We start from the raw sequence: 18925 nt of genomic DNA on the forward strand, positions 1-18925 counted from the left end.
CAGAGCGTTTTGAGCTTTGGAGATGTACAAACTAACAATAAAAAGTTGCTTAAACATGTGTAAATGAAACAAAACACAACTCCAGGTCTGTTTTTGATGACGTAAAATCATTATAACATGGTTTAAACCTCATAAGAGTCACTTTTGTGTAATATATGACCTTTATTAAAGTCCACTTCACTACAAGGAACAAAACGGAGCTACGATGAAGCTCTAATAAGCCATTCACATCAGATCCAGTTATGTTATTTTACAAGGTTAGATGCAGAAGTTGTCGCATTAAAGAGCTTAAAACTAGTTTAATAAAAAGCAGAAACACAGTTAAACCATAGAGAAGTCATTATCTACATTACTCGCTGCTGATGTTGGCACAAAAATACAGCAGCGCAGCCTCATTTGTCAAACTCCAACCCCAATCTGAGCCTATTCCCGCCCTGACAGTGATTTCCGCCCCTCGTATGTCACAACCGTCCTCGTGTAATAACCCAGGTGCCCTACCATTCTCCGGTGATGCGCGTCTGCAGCTCTGGGAGGAGGAACTGGTCGTGAAAGCAGTAGATGGAGGAGATGTTGGAGAAGATGCCTGTAATGACGTCCTGAGGGATTCCAGCTTCGGTGAGCTTAGTGCAAAATACCTGCAGGGGGCAAAAATGAGAGCGGAGACGGCAAAGTCAGCACGTGCGGAGACAACGGGAGGGATCTCTACGCCCGGGAACATGCATAACACACACTATAGGCTCGCTGTACATGTTTTCGCCGGTTTCTTCCGTCTAACAGGCAATATACTTGTTTTATCTACAGAAATTTCGATGTTCTGTGTAACTTTTCTGGTGTGAGGTTTGCCTAAAATGTTTCACAGTTTGTTTGACTCCATGGAAAAAAGCCAAACTGTGCAAAATTCCAGGTAAAGCAATAACATTTCCATGGAGATAAGTAGATGCCACGCCCTACACCAGAAACTGCACCTTTAATGTTGAATACGCTGGAACGTACGCTGCTTTTTTGAAACATTTCCCTTTGTATTATTAGTGTATTATTATTGTGGTATGTTTTTTGTCACATGACCCTGAGCTCGTTAAAATGTCTCAGCGGGTGTTTCCTTATACGCCCTGACGAAGATGTTACCTGCGTCAAAACCATAGACTGTATATGTAAATGGTATAGCTAACCTGCTAGCTGCCACGTTCCAAACAGGAAGTGGCCCATCGACTCTCGCTTCAATTCACTTTCTATTGAAAAACGGTCCCCTTTCTCTGTAACTGCTGCTGTCAGACTCGTCATTTTGGTCTTAAAATGTTCGTATTCTGGTGTTTTTATTTTGCTAATGTATCCGTTAATCAAGATCCATCCATTTTCTTCCACGGGGCATCGGTCTAAGCAGGGACTCCCAGACTTCCCTCACCCCAGACACGTCCTCCGGCTCCTCCAGTTGGACCCCAAGTCGTTTACGTGTTGAGTCACGCTTAGATACCTCCACTATGTTCATTTTTGTTAAGTCGCCACAGTGATCAGCAAGTTAATCCATCCATTTGCTTAATTTCCTTTCTTCTCATCAGTCTAAGCAGGGACTCCCAGACTTCCCTCACCCCAGACAGGTCCTCCAGCTCCTCCGGTGGGACCCCAAGGCGTTCCCAGATTTTTTACGTGGTTCGTGACAAGGTAAATTAAAATATATGACTGTCTTATAATGTCAGTTTATTACGAGATATGCAGTTACAGTCATATTTTTACATTTATACAAATTTGAGGGCAACCATTGAGTTTGACACCCCTGCACCTGCGTCTTCCTGGGGCCTCCTTCCGGTGGGACATGCCGGGAACACCTCTCCAGGGAGTCGTCCTGGAGGCAACTGGAACAAATCAGCTGGCTCCTCTTGACGTGGAGGAGACGCAACTCTACTCTGAACTCCTCCCGTAAAGCAAGATATGAACATTAATAAAAGACAAATCAGCTGCCTTCTTTCCCCGAGGTTGCTCCCGTTAGCGTTAGCAACAGGTTTGATTGACAGCGTTGCTTAGTGCGGGAAGGGGCGTTACCTTCAACAGCTATGACACTCGCGGTCGGAATTACAAATATGAAACTCTGCGCCAAATTTGCTTCATTTGACTGAAGCTGAACGCCGTGGGTGACGTCACACTCACTTAGTCCACCTCTTTCCACAGTCTACGGTTGAAACGGTGGCTCGTCCCATGTAACTAATAAAGAACTTTTTAAAGATTTCCAACAGACTCTTCAGACTTTTCTTGACCAGATACTACGAGCGCACTCATCTTCACTGTTTCTTACCATTTAATATACTTTTAGAAACATACAAATACAAGTACAATACCTCCCCGTGCACACCTGGAGCTAATCCGCAATCAGCTGCACCTGGGGAGGAGAAGAGGAGCCAGCACCTGACACTCAACGCCAGATCGTCCATGTACCTCTGCGGTACTCCCTGCTTCGCTCAGCTCATGTTTTTCCGCTTTTTGACTTCGCTAAACTGGATAATTTCGCTCCTCACTAGATCCCACTCCCTGGACCCCCTCAGCTCTCCCGTCTCCGTCCCTGCTCTTCTCTCTACCGTCCGTCCCGTCTCAGACTCCGCTACTCTCGCTCTGTCCTTGGACCACGGCAAACGCCCCGCTCCCGACTCACCGATTGTTCTACCGTCATTTTTGCACTTTGCACTCGAGTAAATAAACACTGTTAAACCTTCCCCCGAGTTTTGTCTTTTTGGTCCCTCCTGTCAGACTTTACGACAACATTATGAGAAAATAATATCTTTGAATAACCTGATAATACCCTTTGAAAATCACCACTTCCACATTTCGACTGATGCCATAAACATCGAGCCAACCCACAACCACAGCCACGATCTGCCCCCAAAACTCCATCATAAACAAACACAGAGCAGTAAACGGGTTCACCGATGTTTCCGCGGAAATTAGTGCATCTTCTTGAAGCCTTTTGACAATAACAGGAAGTCTGGCGTGAGTCTGTCGTCGCTCAGACAAACCAGCGCGAGTGTGATTGGGCAGAGCTGCGGCGGTGAAGTACGCACACACTGAACTAAGAGGAAGAACACGACCGCACAAAGAGCTATTCAATACTACACTACACTCAAACATGTACACAGTATGTTTCTCTTATTGGGACGTGACCTTTAGCCAAGTTAAACAAGCGCCGCACCAATTCGTATCATTATTTATCGAACATGTGCACTGCTTTAAGTAATTTAAACCTAATATTTTGACGATTTATACTTGCTAAGGTCTAATTTTCACGTTTTTCATATTTCATTTATGCATAAAATATCAAAAAAGTACGCAGATACAAGCGGCCCGAAGTGGGTTTCCTCCGGAGGGTAGAGTGTCTGGGGTGAGGGAAGTCTGGGAGTCCCTGCGTAGACTGACGCCTTCGCGGTTCAGCGGAAGAAAATGAATGGATGGACGTCAAAATAAACGAACCAGCATCGTCAGAGTAGCGCAGCGTTTGGCTCTAAAGCTAATCATCCAAAAGAAGAACAAAATGGTGTCAATTGCTTTAATATTACACACTGCTAATGGCTAAGATAAACGCTAATAAACGTTTTATAGCGTAGCATGAAATCCAAACCGCAGACTGTATAAAAAGGTGGACTGTGAAATGTGACCTTGGGGAAAGAAAGCAGCTGATTTGTCTTTTATTAATGTTCATATTTTGATTTACAGACACAATAGTGAAATAAAAACAGCAGGATCACGTAGAGTGGGTTAAGACGAATGTTTAAGACCAAAATGACGAGTCTGACAGCAGCAGGTACAGAGAAAGGCGACCGTTTTTCAATAGAAAGTGAATTGGAGCCAGAGTCAATGGCGATTTCTGTTGTAGTTCTTGGGTCTAGTCTGGAGATCGACCGATTGTTTAGAGCAGAGGTGTCAAACTCAATTTCACCGAGAGCCACATCAGCAAACATTTTAAGACAGTCATACGTTAATTTACCTTGTCACGGGCCGAATAAAATGACGTGGCGGGCTGGATTTGGCCCCGGGGCCTTGACTTGGACACATGTGGTTTAGAGTCTAGAGTGACCTATGACCGATTTGGATCATTTTCTTGAAAAAATATATGACTTAAAATTACAACAAATATAAATACGGTCTATACTTTTTACTGCTCTGTATAATTAAACTATAATAAGGAAAAAATATCTTAATATCAATCATTTTTAGACGTTTGCAGCCCTGTTTTTCCTACTAATTTCCTCATAATGGAGCTGTGTGATCTCATTTGGCGAACTCCATCATCGCACAGAAGCGTTAAAATAAAGTTTTATGCCGCTGTTGTTGAGCCCGAACCAAATATGAGCCCAGATAAACGAGATTTAAAGCCGACAGCTGGTATATTTGAACATTTTAAGACCAAAACGACGAGTCTGACAGCAGCAGTTACATGCTCACCTCCTACGTTGAACGCGGCGGCTAGCAGTTTAGCTACGTCCATTTATATATACAGTCTATTAGCTAAACCAGGGACCTCGCCTAACCCTCGCGCTGACTCTATTGTTAAACTCCAGACGACAGCGATCCGTAAGCGTGTTATTTTAAGATATCTTCTGAGACGCATAAAGCCCGGTGGTGACAAAGCTGTTTTTATGTGTCTAAATTTAGAACACGCAGAGTCTGGCTGTTCCTCATGTGACGTTGCTTAAACTGTTGTGTTATAATCCTGTCAGCAGAGGACGGCTGTTTGTCTGGTCGCACTTTTTAATCCAGCTCAACCCACTGGCACATTACCACACTGAAACGCAGACCGGATGTGTTTTAATGGAGCAGTGTCTAGGGATGAGACGATAAACAATAAAATCGTGATAAAAAGGTTCGACAATAATCATTTTATACAATCGTGATCATCGCTAACAAAGATAATCGCCGTTACATCACCAAAATGTGCAGAAAAAAATGATTTATTCGCAGGGCAGTCGACAGAAAGGACAAAGAGGCCTAGAATTGGAGCCTTTTCCTGTTAGTTTGTATTAGAGGGGGGCCCATGTGAGGCTTTTTGGGTCTTTGGGGGGCCAGAATTGGAAACGTTGTACTAATAAAAGTGAACAAAAAGTGAGACGGTGTGCGGGAGTCTTCTTAAAACCTTTCAGCCAAATGTCTCTTCTCCAAAGCACCTCTCGTTGGTCAGATCTACACAAAAACAAGCCCAGAATTGGACCGTCTTCCTATTAATTTGTATGAGGGGGGCCCACGTGAGGTTTTTTTGCCCCAAGTCCCCAAATTTCAGTCGACGGCCCTGCTCATCTGGCATATTCTCTGCTAAATCATAGTTGTTTTCACTGATAACAAAGTACAAAACTATAACAGTTGTTTAAACATGGAACTTATTCATAAAAAAAATTTAAATTATAACGATTGAAGTTTTTATTGTAATATAATTGTTTATCGCAATTATTTTGGCCTTGAAAATTATCACACAAAATTTCAATATCGCCCCATGTCTAGTAGAAGGAAATGGACAATAAATAATAGTATCGTTTATCGTGATTTAAAAAAAGGGTCGACAATAATAGTTTGTGGGACATTTTACATAATCGTGATAATCGGCAACAAAGATAAACGCTAGAAAATTCGGGGAAAAAAAACAAAAGTTATCCACAAGGGAGTCGACGGGGGGACAAAGGGGTCTGTTGTCCCAGGGTTTAGGGGTACAAAATTAGACTCTATTCCTATTAATTTAAATTAGAGGGGGGCCCATGTGATGCGTCTTGCCCCGGGCCCCCAAATTTCTGTCGACGGCCCTGTTCATCCAGAATATTCTCATCTAGATCGTAGTTGTTTTGACTGATAAAAAAGTACAAAACTATAACAATTCTTTAAAAATCAAACTTATTCATAAGGTTAAAATTATAATTAATAATAATAATCATTTATCGCAATTATTTTGGCCTTGATAATTATCACACAAAATTTCAATATCGCCCCATGTCTAGTAGAAGGAAATGGACAATAAATAATAATATCATTTATCGTGATAAAAACAACTTATCCACAAAGGAGTCGAGGGGGGACAAAGGGGTCTGTTGTCCCAGGGTTTAGGGGTACAAAATTTGACTCTATTCCTATTAATTTAAATTAGAGGGGGGCCCATGTGATGCTTCTTGCCCCGGGCTCCCAAATTTCTGTCGACGGCCCTGCTCATACAGTATATTCTTAGCTAGATTGTAGTTGTTTTGACTGATAACAAAGTAGAGTAGAGATGAGCGATCGCTGTTACCTGGTCGAGGAGGTTGAGTCTCTTGACGTAGGCTTCTTCAGTGTGGAGCAGCTCTTTGGCGATGTTCAGCAGCTTCTGGGCCTCTGAGCACTGGGACGAGAAACAAAAGGACGTTAGATAAGTTAGTGTCATTTGAGCAGAGGTGCAAGTTTATTTGTAAGGCACAAGTCGTACGAAGTCATTCAAAGTGTTTTACAGAATAAGAAAGACGTTGAAATCACAATACAACAAATCAAAACATAATAATCACAAATAAGGACTAGATCTCGTGACACAAGATCTCGCGGAATAATACTTCCTGTCCGTGTCTCGTCTGGATGAGAGTGTGGATGTTTTTTTTTGTGTTGTGTGTGTCATGTATAAGATAGAAGTTTATTGAATTGTTGAAGTGTTTTGTGATGAGTGAGAGGAGATTGGAAATGTATTAACTTTGCTTTTCAAACCCTGGATATGTGTCTGGACTGTTATGTTATTATGGGAAATATATGTGCAGGTTTGAAATAAATATTCTAACTGAATAACTTTTTGTGTCCATTTATTTACATTTGGCAAAGACAAAACAACGGTTAAATGCTGGTAGGTTACATTTCTTGAAACGAGTGTGAAAATAAAGTCTGATCTCGTCAGAAGCTGAAAGACGGTAGGGAACTATATTATTATTATTATTATCATTATTACTATTATTATTATTATTATTATCATTATTATTTTTAATTATTATTAATATTATTATTCATGAATACATATGTAAAAAATATATCAATTTTAAAATGTGAGAATGTATTATTATTATTATTACTATCATCATTATTATTTGTATTATTATTATTCATGAAAAAATACGTAAAAAAATATATATTAATTTTAAAACGTGAGTTCAAAATTGTGAACTTATTCATGAACAAATATGTAAAAAATATATATTATTTTAAAAAGTGAGAATTTTTTGTTATTATTACTATCATTATTATATTTTTTATTATTCTTGAACAAATATGTAAAAAATACATATTAATTTTAAAATGTGAGAAATTATTATTATTATTATTATTATTATTATTATTATTATTATTATTATTATTATTCATGAATACATATGTAAAAATATATTAATTTTAAAATGTGAGAATGTATTATTATTATTATTATTATTATTACTATCATCATTATTATTATTATTCATGAAAAAATACGTAAAAAATATATATATTAATTTTAAAATGTGAGTCCAAAATTGTGAACTGAACCAGACAACTTTTTACTATAAAGAATGTCAAATCCGTGTTGTCTCATTGTTGTCCCCAGTCCCCCCGTCTCGCATCTCGTCCCTTTTTCTCTCCGTTTGCATTAATGAAACACCGTCTGCAGCTCAGATTCACATTACAACACCGGCATTACTCGTCTGGTCCACCTGTTACAAAAGCGTCGTGTTATGCAAGTGAAAGACGCTCGTCACGCGTTTTGTTGAAGTGAGTCAGAGCGTTTTACTTCTGCCTCACTCACTTCTCATCTGCAGGTTTATTAAGAGAAAACAGAGCGTGGCAGGGTGCAGACGAAAGCCACATCCTCTCCAGGGTTCATAGAGTCAGAGTGTCAGAGATATTCACACATACAAACCCCATGGGATTACAGTACTGCAGGGGAGTACTGCAGTAGTACAGGGGAGTACTGTTACATCGTCCAAAACCTCCCTTTTATTGTGGTTTTGACTCTAAACTGTGGGTGGCATAAATACAGTGCTTTTGGTTAACTTTACGGCATCGGCGCTAACTTATCTGTGAAGTACTACGCCTACTTACTACTCCTACTACTTTGCTAGCGTAAAGTACAATTAAAATACCTTCAAAAATCACACTTCTTACTAGTTTTAAATGTTCTAATGTCGTTTCCTCGTCAAAAACAGACCCGGAGTTGTGTTTTTTCGCTTCATTCACACTTTTAACGCACAAACCCTGCAGATTTAGGCGGAGTTTTTCTTCTTCTCAAACCGAAAACACTCTGTTCCACCTTGTGATGTCATCATGTGGTGATACAGGAAGTGCTCCACTGCGTTTTTAAACTCCACGCACCTTCACTATAGAAACATTTGGATGATTTCAGCGCCTGGAATCGCCACTTATCTCTACTGAATTAAACGCTAAAAGGAAGCTGTTAACTTGAAAACTACCACCCGATGACATCACAAAGTGGAACGGAGCATTAAAAACAGGGATTAAGCAGTAATAACAGTTACTTAAACACGTGCGAATGAAACAAAACACAACTCCAGGTGCGTTTTTGAGGAGGAAACAGCGTTAGAACACGACTTACGCCTCAGAAGGGTCCATTTTGCGTAATATCGGACCTTTAAGTATCTCTATAATTACGCACTTTGTTGAAGCTACGATTACTTGACCAGCGCCATTAGACCTTGAGTGTTGCTTCCAATCGATACGCGAGCTGAAACAGTATCTACAGAACGACTCGTGCCTCTTACACAGACTTATGTTTCTGTTTTTAGACTCTTCGCCCCGTCTTAAATACACCTAAGACAATCGCGCGGGGCTGAGATGGCGTATATAGTTACACGAGCCCTGCTTTGAAACCGCTCGCTCAACCTCAGATAATAACAGACGCAGAGCTGTTTTTTCCACTACATGAAAGGGCTGAGCGGCTCCGATCGAGCTTTTAAACCTGTGATAGAAATTCCTGGAAATTATGATGTAAGACGCTGTTAACTTAAAAGACGGACGGCAGGTAGAAAATGGCATTCTTCAGGCAGTGGTCAGCAGGTTGGGAAGTCATTAAAGTGGATTTATTCAGCTAAATTGACTTTTCAGAGCTACTTTCACCATGTTTTCTTCTTGTTGAGCCTCTGAAAGTTGTATTCGGAGCGATTCATGTTTGAGGAATGTTTAATCGACTATTTTCAAGACGCCATTTTGCTGATAAACCCCCATTTTCACCTCCACCTGTACACGCCCACTGTGAATTACGCACTTCGATATCCTAATTTATTACATTTTATTAGGACGTCGGCTCTCATTGGGCGCTCGAACTCGGACGTCAGCGGATTTTGTTTCTTTTATTAAGTCGTTTTAAATGAATATTGTGATTTAAAATGTGCAAAATTATAACAAAATGATCCACAGGTGTCACAGATTATAACTGTAACTGATTAAATGGCTGATTTAAAACACTTTTCACGTTCAATTAGTAGATCGCTCGTGAAATGTGTATCGCAAACTGTGCTTTGTAAACTCCACTGGACAATATCGAACTCATGCCGGGTTTTAGACGACGTCACAACAATCTATAAACCAATCATTTAAGACACACAGGGGCAGATTTCTGTTGTTTTACAGCGAGTTCTTGGGTCTAGTCTCGATATCGACCGATTGTTTAGAGTCCAGAGTGACCGACGTGACCAATTTTGACCATTTTCTCCAAAAACTACAATTGCAACTAATATAAATATAGTCTATACTTTTTACTGCTATGCATAATTGAACTATAATAAGGAAAAAAGACGTGTAATCTCATTTGGTGAACACCATCGTCGCACTAAAGTGTTAAAATAAAGTTGTATGCAGCTGTTGGTGAGCCCGAACCAAATATCAGCCCAGATAAACGAGATTTAAAACGATAAGTGATGCCATATTTTCCCGAGTATAAGTCGCACCAGCCAAAAAATACATAATAATGAAGAAAAAAACATATATTTCACGGATAAATCACATCTGAGTATAAGTCGCACCCTCTGGCCAAACTATGATAAAAAGTGTGACTTATAGTTCGGAAAATACGGAAGTCGATGGAGCCGGATGTGCGCCCATGAACACTTGGAACGCGGCGGTTAGCAGGTTAGCTATGTCCATTTACATAAACAGTCTACGCTTGAGAAATAAGACGCTAAAGTTTGTTTGTTTGTGTTGCTTACAGATGCCGTTTTGACATATTTATCTACTCACTTTTTGTGTTTCCGACAGATATCCGCTGTTGTCCGTCAAAGACTGTATCTCCCCGCTGCTGCCTTCATCCAAATCGCTGTCCTCGTCCTGCGTAGAGTCCCGTTTGCTCCCCGCCACGCAACACGACACGCTCTCCGTCTCCGTCACGCTGTCGTAATGCTCCTCGTCTATCGCGTCCTCATTCGGGAACGCTTCTCCCTCCGCCGCGCACGAGGGACTGTCTATTCCACTGTCCCGGTTTGGAATCTTCCCGTTCTGGTCCGTGGCGTCGGATTGGTCCACTTCCTGGTCCACGTCGTCGAGGCAACGGACGCTGACGTCGGAGCAGTTGTCCAGCTGGGCGTCGCTGATGTTGACCGAGGAGAGGCGGGACAGTTCGGGCATCTCGTCTCCGTTCTGGTCGCTGATGGGGTTCAGTGGGTCCGTGGAGGGGGAGGAGTCTGCGGATAGCTTGGCAATGGAGTCCGGCCCACAGGAAGTGATGTCAGAGGCAGTGTCCATCCTCAAGCAAAGCTGCAGCTGGGAGCGAGGCAGCACCCCCAGGATGGGAACCCTGTAGGACAAAAAAGGTTCAAAATGTTTCCTCGGCATAAACAGACCTGGAATTGTGTTTTGCTTCTTCTCTCAAACAGAAAACACCACCTTGTGATGTCATCAAGTGGTAATACAGGAAGTGCTCCGCTGTGTTTTTAAACTCCACACACCTTCATTTCTAGAATCATCTGGTTCATTTCAACCCTCAAATTACCACTTATTTCTACCAAACTAAAGGTAAAATGAGCTGTTAACTTGAAAACTACCATTTCATGACATCACAAGGTGGAACAGAGCATTTAGAGCTTTGGAGATGTGCAGACTAATAATAAAGTGTGACTCAAACATGTGTGAATGAAACAAAACACAAATCCAGGTCTGTTTTTGATGCATTATAACATCAGGAAATAGTGTAATATGAGCCCTTTAAAACTAGTAAGAAATGTGATATTGTGAAAGTATTTGAAATATACTTTACACGAGCAAAGTAGTAGTAGTACGTAAGGCCAATATAACATGACCGAAAGCTGAAGTTTGCGTAATATAGGACCTTTAAACAAATACCAATGTAAATATGAATCATGTGGGATAGTAATACAGCTACTACAATACCTAATAGTTCCATTTAAAATTACTGTAGTATTTGAGTCAAAAAATGTTAAAATTCTATATACATATTTCTTCAGATGCAACTATTGTTACTAGTACTTCTGCAATACTTTTTAAACTAACTAACTAAGGTTTTTGCACAATCTTGAAACTAAATTTGACACAAAAAAGACAATTTTAAAAGTGAAAACTGATCCAAGACGCAAATAGCAGTAGAAAAGTACTCGTATCAGTACTGTATTTATTAATGTAAAGTATTTGAGGAAGTAATGCCTTTTTACAAACACAAGTGGTGGTGTTTGCGACGCTGCGTTCACTTCCACGTCTACCGCAAACACACTGCACACTGCACACTTCCATTTCTTACCTGGAGTTTTCAAACTTCTCTATGAGCAGCCCCACTTTCTGGACCTCCTTCGCCGGCTCTGAGGTGGCGGTGGCGGGGGGCGGTGTTGTCGGCGGCGGTGGTGGTGTTGGCGTTGGCGTTGGTGTGGGCGTTGGTGTCGGCGTCGGGGTCGGGGTGAGCTTGGGTTTGGGAGGAGGAGGTGGAGCGGGCAGAGGTCTGGATGGAGCCGGTGGGATCCTCTTGGGTTTCTTGTCTTGCCCGAGAGCAAGAAGGTGCGCCGGTTTAGGGGGCACTAAACAACGAGAAGATAAAGAGGAATCAGAACGACGCTACGCAGTTTAAGTCCACCACGCGTGTCCGAGCGGTATCTCCACGGCGACATCCCGAAATCCGGAAGAAAAAAAAACAACGTAATCCTCGGAAAAATCATGAGCGGGTTAGTCCGGGAGAGAAGCATCGAGCCGCGGCGCAGATCGAGGCTCCGAGCGGCGGCTGCGAGTTCACTTCCTCATTTCAGAACAGGATGCTGCTGATGCAAGTGCACACAGTCAAGTTACGCAGCGAAAAGAAAAAATAGACCCGAGCTACAAAGGGGAACTTCTATTATTGTCAGACAGACACGAATTCTGCAAACTGTACGCTCCAAAAATGTCGTTTAGCTGCACCGATCTTTGCATCAAAACTGACGGGGGATAAAAGTAGGAACTGCGCGTCTGTTAAGAACTTCCTCTAAATTTGTGAAAAAATCTGAGGAAAAAGACGTTTTACAGGTGCATACTGTTTTTTATTTACAGTTGTTTATTATGTGGGTCAGATTTTATTATAGACTTGATTCAGTAGCAGCTCTCGAAAGAACTGATACGGGTTTTTTCATGACCGATACTGATACCGATTGATTAGCGCAGAGAGTAACCGACAGTCGATAAGCTCTGCCGATATTTTTGGGCCATAGTCCGTGTAAAGAAGTCGACTAAGCGAGTGTGACGTCACCCGCAGCGTTCGTTTTCCAGAAGCTAATCGAGGCGAGCGGTTATAGCGGCGAATTTGGAGCGGAGTTGCACGTTTGGAATTCTGACCACGAGTATCACAGCAACAAAAAGAGCCAATCCGGAGCGAGGCTGATGAAGGTAACGCCCCCGTTTTAGCGTAGAGCGGGCACTTAGCAACGGTGTCAATCAAACCTGTTGCTAACGCTAGCGGGAGTGACCTCGAGGGAAGAAGACGCCGGATTTGTCTGTTATTAATGTTCATATCTTGATTTACGGACACAATAGTAAAATAAAAATAAAGTATAAGCAGTTTTACCAGTTTTTGTTCAGATTATTCCGGCTCCATCGACTCTGGCTCCAATTCAGCATTTACTGCGTTTTTTCACTCATCTATCTCTATTTTACATATCCGTCTGTGTTTTTCGTTTGACGCATCGAATAACTGACGGCACCTGCGCTCTGATTGGTCGTTTTCGGGGGACGACGTAAGCACATTACCGTAATGACAGTAAAATATTTAAAGAGCCCCATGCCTCTGCTTTGAGACGACGTTTGAATTTACATGAAGCACGATCGGTTGCGGAGTTACGGTAATGGAAAGTCCGCAACCGCGAGTCTATCGGCGACGGCGTTCGTATTAACCCGCTCTACATGATCCTGCTGTTTTTATTTCTCTATTGTGGCTGTTACCTTGAGGTTTCTGAGAGGTGGGCGATTTGATTGGAGGGGAGGGCTGAGGGCGGGGCTTCAGAGCTGGCTTCCCGTGACATGGTCTGAGGCTCGGACTCTTCTTAGGCGTCCGTGGGGAGCTCGGGTACTCTGATGAGCCGTTCTGGTACTGCAGGGAGGACGGGGAGACGTCTGGGGAGAGAGAAACACAGATATATTTACCCACAAAATCATCTATAATATAACTGCATATGAATTAAAGGTGACTCTTGTAGCTTTTAGTCATGTTCTAATGTTGTTACCTCTTCAAAAACAGACCTGGAGTTGTGTTTTGTTTCATTCACATTCATCTCCAAACCTCAAAACGCTCTGTTCCACCGTGTGATGTCACAAAGTGGTCGTTTTCAAGCTAACAGCTCCTTTTACCTTTAGTTTAGTAGAGATAAGTGGCAATTCCAGACCTGAAATGATCCAAATTATTCTAGAAATGAAGGTGTGTGGAGTTTAAAAACACAGCGGAGCACTTCCTGTATCACCACATGATGACATCACAAGGTGGAACAGAGCGTTTTCAGTTTGAGAGAAGAAATCAGCCTAAATATGCAGGGTTTGTGCGTAAAATATATGTGAATGAAACAAAAAATAAACACAACTCCAGGTGTGTTTTTGATGAGGAAACAACATTATAACATAGATCAGAAAATAGAGTAACATGGGCCCTTTAAGAAAAAAGTAATTTCTCATTTTGTTAATAGAAAAAACAGAAATGACTTTAAAATCTCTTCTAACATTATTATTGTGGCCTCAAGCTGTTACATTCAGTCTGAAACCGAGCACTAATCTCCATATACACAGTGTTTTCCTTTTTGTATAAACCTTTTCCTCACAATATGCCATAAATTATGCAGAAAAACAGCATCTCGCCGCTGTATAATTCCCCAGATCGAGCTCCTCCAGGTACGACCTTGGACTCGGCGTGTTTTAAGTGTATCGCTCTGACACAGACGCATTCGTCCTGAACTCTGCCCCCAGCTGCAGCACACACCGGGAGCCATATTGGATTGCGTCACACTGCGCTCCACGTTACAGACAACATCTTTGTGCTACTCTCTGTCGGTTCATTATGACCTTTTTGGAAAACAGAGACATGGCTCTTTGCACGATTTGACTCGGTCTCTTGTTGCTAATGGTTAGGCATTTAAGACGAGATAATGGGCATTTGAAACAGTAAACAGTCGGGACGAGACGTGAGGCCGGATCTACGAGAGCGTGAGCAGCATTTATACGTAAACTGTGCCGTTATACGTTTTTGTTGTGTTTGTAGCTCTGTTTTTTGGATCTAAAGCTTCTCAACAAATGTAAATTACGAGCACTTAGTCGTTTTTTTGTGCAATCCAAATGTAAACGCAGAAAAAAAAAATCGCCTGAGATATTTTTTTCTCATGTGAGCACAATCTTGTGGCAATTTTGTCTCGTGAGATCTTGAGGAACAAAGATCTTGAGGCACAAGATCTTGAAGAATAAGATCTTGTGGAACGAGATCTTGCGGCACATGGTCTTAAGACACGAGATCTTATGGCACGAGATCTTGTGGCATGAGATTTTGAGGAACAAAATCTCGCGACATGAGATCCTGAGGCATGAGAACTTATAGCGCGAGAACCTTGAGGCACGAGATCTTGCGGCATGAGATCTTGTGGTACGAGATCTTAAGGCACGTGATCTTGAGGTACGAAATGTCGAGGAATGAGATCTGGTGGCACGATATCTTGAGGCATGAGATCTTGTGGCAGGAGAACTTGTGGCATGGGATCTTCTGGCACGAAATTTTGAGGAACAAGATCTTGAGGAATAAGATCTTGCGGCATGAGATCCTGAGGCGCGAGATGTTGAGGCGTGAGATCTTGTGGCATGAGATCTTGTGGTACGAGATCTTCAGGCACGTGATCTTGAGGTACGAGATCTGGTGGCAGGAGAACTTGCCCCATCCCTGGTAAACAGCCTCGTGTAAATGCGATATTCAGTTATTCAAAACCATTTTCAACATAAGAACATTATCAGTTCCTCTGTGTCTCCTGAGCTATAAACTGAGGAGACAGTGGCTTAGTTGGTAGAGTGTTTGCCCACTGATCCAAAGGTTGGCGGTTCAAATCCCGCTCTTGACATAAACATCACTGAATGAGCGGTGAGATCCATTGACCTACAGGTTGGTGGTTAATCCGTCAATCCGGTTCCTTGAAGGTGGAAAAGCTCTACATAAAAACGCGACTATTCTATTGTTTACAAACCCACGGAGCTAAAATCGTTTAATGAATATCTCCATTGTGCAGCTGCCCACGTTACAAGTTTTGGCGATGACGTAAGATGCTTCTCGAGTGAGTTAACAAGTACAGAGGAAAAATAAAACTTTTAGGAAAGACCTGGAGGAACACCAGAGACACCATTTTTCTGGATGCGATTTTAAAGGTCACATTTGCCGATGGGGATTAGTCGCCATGATCCCTTCAGCCAAAAACGTTATTTCTAAACAACCTCTTTGTTTATTTGAAGCTTTTTGGGTTCGTCACATGATTTCAGTCCCAATTGGATTCCAGCCGAAAATTGCAGCGGGCGTCAAGACACATCCCTGGCACATCCAATTTGGAATTTTCAGCTTCGCTCCGAGCCGCAGCTGGGAAAACCGCGGTAAATGGACATGTTTTTATACGGCGCTTTTCCACCTTCAAGGCACTCGCAGCTCTTTACATCACGGAGCCAGTCATCCATTCACACACATGTTCATACACCAGTGCACGCAGACCAAAGGGACGAGGCGGGTTAAGTGTCTTGCCCAAGGACACGACGACGGCATTCATCTGTGGGAGTTTAAATCGCACCGTTTTGCCATTTTTTATGTAAGAAGGTCAGATTTGAGCTTCTAATGATACTGTTGGGTTTACTGCAGGGATGTCAAACTCATTTTGGTCTGGGGGCCGCATACGAATTCATTTGATCTCAAGGGCCCGGACCAGAAAACTCACAGCATAAAAACTCAAAAATAGCAATAAGTAGAAACGTTTGTGCAGAGAAACATGTAAAGTATTTTTATTGAAGAGAGCTGTTCCTTTATAAAATATTAAGAACAACCTGAAACTGTCTCAATTAAAAAACAAACTAAAAAACAAACAAAAAAAAAACAGATTTTATTAGAGCATGTGCAGATTAATACAGAAATGATTTGAACTCAACATTCTGCACATAAAAAAAAAAAAAAAGATCCAGACCTAAAATCATCAGCATTTTACCTTTTTATTTTACACGATTTATTCATGCTTTGTTTTTGATCCAGAAACATGGCGTCTTTTAGAACAACTGCATCATATCCTGAGTAGCGGCCAATTTCAGAATCTCATTTACGTGCTTATGTGTCAGCTTTGTGCGCAGCTTTGTTTTATTAAGGTTCAGTATTACGGTTTCGAAGATGACGCTATTTTGCTAGCAATCGGAAAAAAAATATATATATACATTTTTGCTGCGTGCGGATCAAGTCTGTAGGCGGGCCGGATCCAGCCCCCGGGCCGCATGTTGACACCCCTGGTTTACTGGGACTGTCCTGCTTCGTGTCAGCGGCGTAAAAAAACGTTTATTCCCGCCTCTTCTGTTTTAACGTTAATTTTGTGATGATTATTTGTGATTATTTACGTTTTCCTTCGTGTGATTTTAACGTCTTTCTTATTCCGTAAAGCGCTTTGAATTTTTTCGTGTACAAATTGTGATGTACGAATAAACTCGCCTTACCTCAATATTATCGTTTATCGCAATATTTTCATGCTTCGAAGTTTAATACCGTGACAGATTTACCGCCAACCTGTGGGTCGACGGATCTGACGCTCAGCCCATGATGTTTATGTCGAGAGCGGGATTTGAACCACCGACCTTCAGATCGACCAACTGAGCTACTAAATTAATTACTCATTTAATTCATGCATTTGGAAAACAATTTGTACAATGAGCCACTTAGCTACATGTTACAGGCCGAATCTCTGATGTTATATATACGTGTACTTATATATATATCCAGGCCCCGCCCCTTTGTCAAATTTTAGAGCCCATTCGCCGTCACGCTGCCTCCCCCATGTGCGTTTCCATTTTGTAATCCACAGTGGAATAAGAGAAATATATACAGTTGTTTCTCGCTATAACCTGGTTCACGTTTCGCTGTTTCGCGCATTTTTTTAAGTGCGATTTTTCACGCGTTTTTACATCGTCTGAACGCGCGTTGTGTCCTGCGTCCTGATTGGCTGTTGGACTGTAGACCATTGTCCACATTGTCTCCCGTACAGTACAGAATGTGTTCAGACAAATTTACACAAACGTTGGATCGTGGTGTGACTCTGAAGTGCTGTACGTTTGCACCGTGGCACTTCAGCTGAAAATGACTCTACAGCGGAGCGGCGCCGGGACGAAGAGGCGCGGTCAGACGAACTGTGAGGTACACGTGAGTCACTATTAATCCTTTCTCTTCCAATGTCGTAGGTTGATCATTATAATTAAATGTGTTACAGTTTTTCTAAAAGCTGTCAGTTTTATTTACAGTACAGGAAAACGTTTATATTCTTATTTCTAAGCTAAATGTTTGGTTTCATTCTATAATATTGCACTTATTTTAAAAAATCTACGAAGGTTTGAACTTTGAGAGTGTTTAAAACGAGAGAGAAATGTGAGAAAATGTTAACGCCTGTGTGAGAAAAGTGTATAAAGTGTGTGGTGAGGGGTTTTACAGACAAAAACATAGAGAATAAAGTAAAAAATAAAGCTGATACTTCACAGATTTCAGCTACTACGGGTTATTTTTAGAACATAACCCCCGCGATAAACTACGGACCACTTTATCCAAGCTAGACGCTCTTCCTTTTTCAGAATTCTCCTTTAAAATCGCACTTGGAAGCCTTTTGCAATCAGAGGCGGCGTCGACACGAAAAAGGAAACGCTTGACCTATGAAACAGACGGCCTCGTGAAGAACTCCCTGACCCGAGACTGACGGGGTCGTTCTTGGGAAAAGCAAACAAACCTCCGAGACGACGGGCACGATGGGAAAGAAAGGAGGAAGAGGAGGGTGGGGAGGGGGGCGGTGGAGGGCGTACCTATGGAAACGATCGCCGTGGTTACCTGCGCGAAAAGCCCCGGCGCCCTCATGAGCCCGAGTCTAACACCAAACAGGAACTTGATGAGACAGCAGAGAGGCGAGCTGACACCGACGGTTTTGGATTTGGATTTTGCAAGAGGAAATGTCTGACTGAAGGACTAAACGCGATCAGAGGCCACGCCGTGTCTCCGCGACGCAATAAAAACAGCACAGACGTGACAGACGACGCTAGCTCTGTAACGCACGCTGGCCGTTTGCCGCCGGAGTGCTGCATTATTTATTTATTATTCTGGAAAATGGCTGAAATTACTCGCAAAACGGACAGTCCCAGATGTTCTCTCCTGTCGCCAAGCAAATATTCAAGCCTCAAATGTTCTTTATAACAAAAATGTCATATGAAATAACGTTCGCAATGAAATAAATGAAGAGAATTTGCAAAAATGGGTAAGTGGCAT

The 18925-nt window shown here is 42.0% G+C and overlaps 1 protein-coding gene across 1 annotated transcript in view; it reads right to left on the reverse strand.

Moving 5' to 3' along the window:
- fgd (faciogenital dysplasia) overlaps window positions 1-18925 on the reverse strand; it is a 118060-nt gene that overhangs the window by 15732 nt on the left and 83403 nt on the right. The window contains exons 2-6 of the mRNA XM_055223153.1: window positions 13366-13536; window positions 11708-11978; window positions 10198-10750; window positions 6248-6337; window positions 499-635 (exon numbers count right to left, since the gene is read on the reverse strand). Of these exons, the coding sequence (XP_055079128.1) occupies window positions 499-635; window positions 6248-6337; window positions 10198-10750; window positions 11708-11978; window positions 13366-13536 (1222 nt within the window). The remainder of the gene's footprint in view (window positions 1-498; window positions 636-6247; window positions 6338-10197; window positions 10751-11707; window positions 11979-13365; window positions 13537-18925) is intronic.

The sequence above is a fragment of the Periophthalmus magnuspinnatus genome, chromosome 7, assembly GCF_009829125.3.
Source record: "Periophthalmus magnuspinnatus isolate fPerMag1 chromosome 7, fPerMag1.2.pri, whole genome shotgun sequence".
Lineage (NCBI taxonomy): Eukaryota > Metazoa > Chordata > Actinopteri > Gobiiformes > Gobiidae > Periophthalmus > Periophthalmus magnuspinnatus.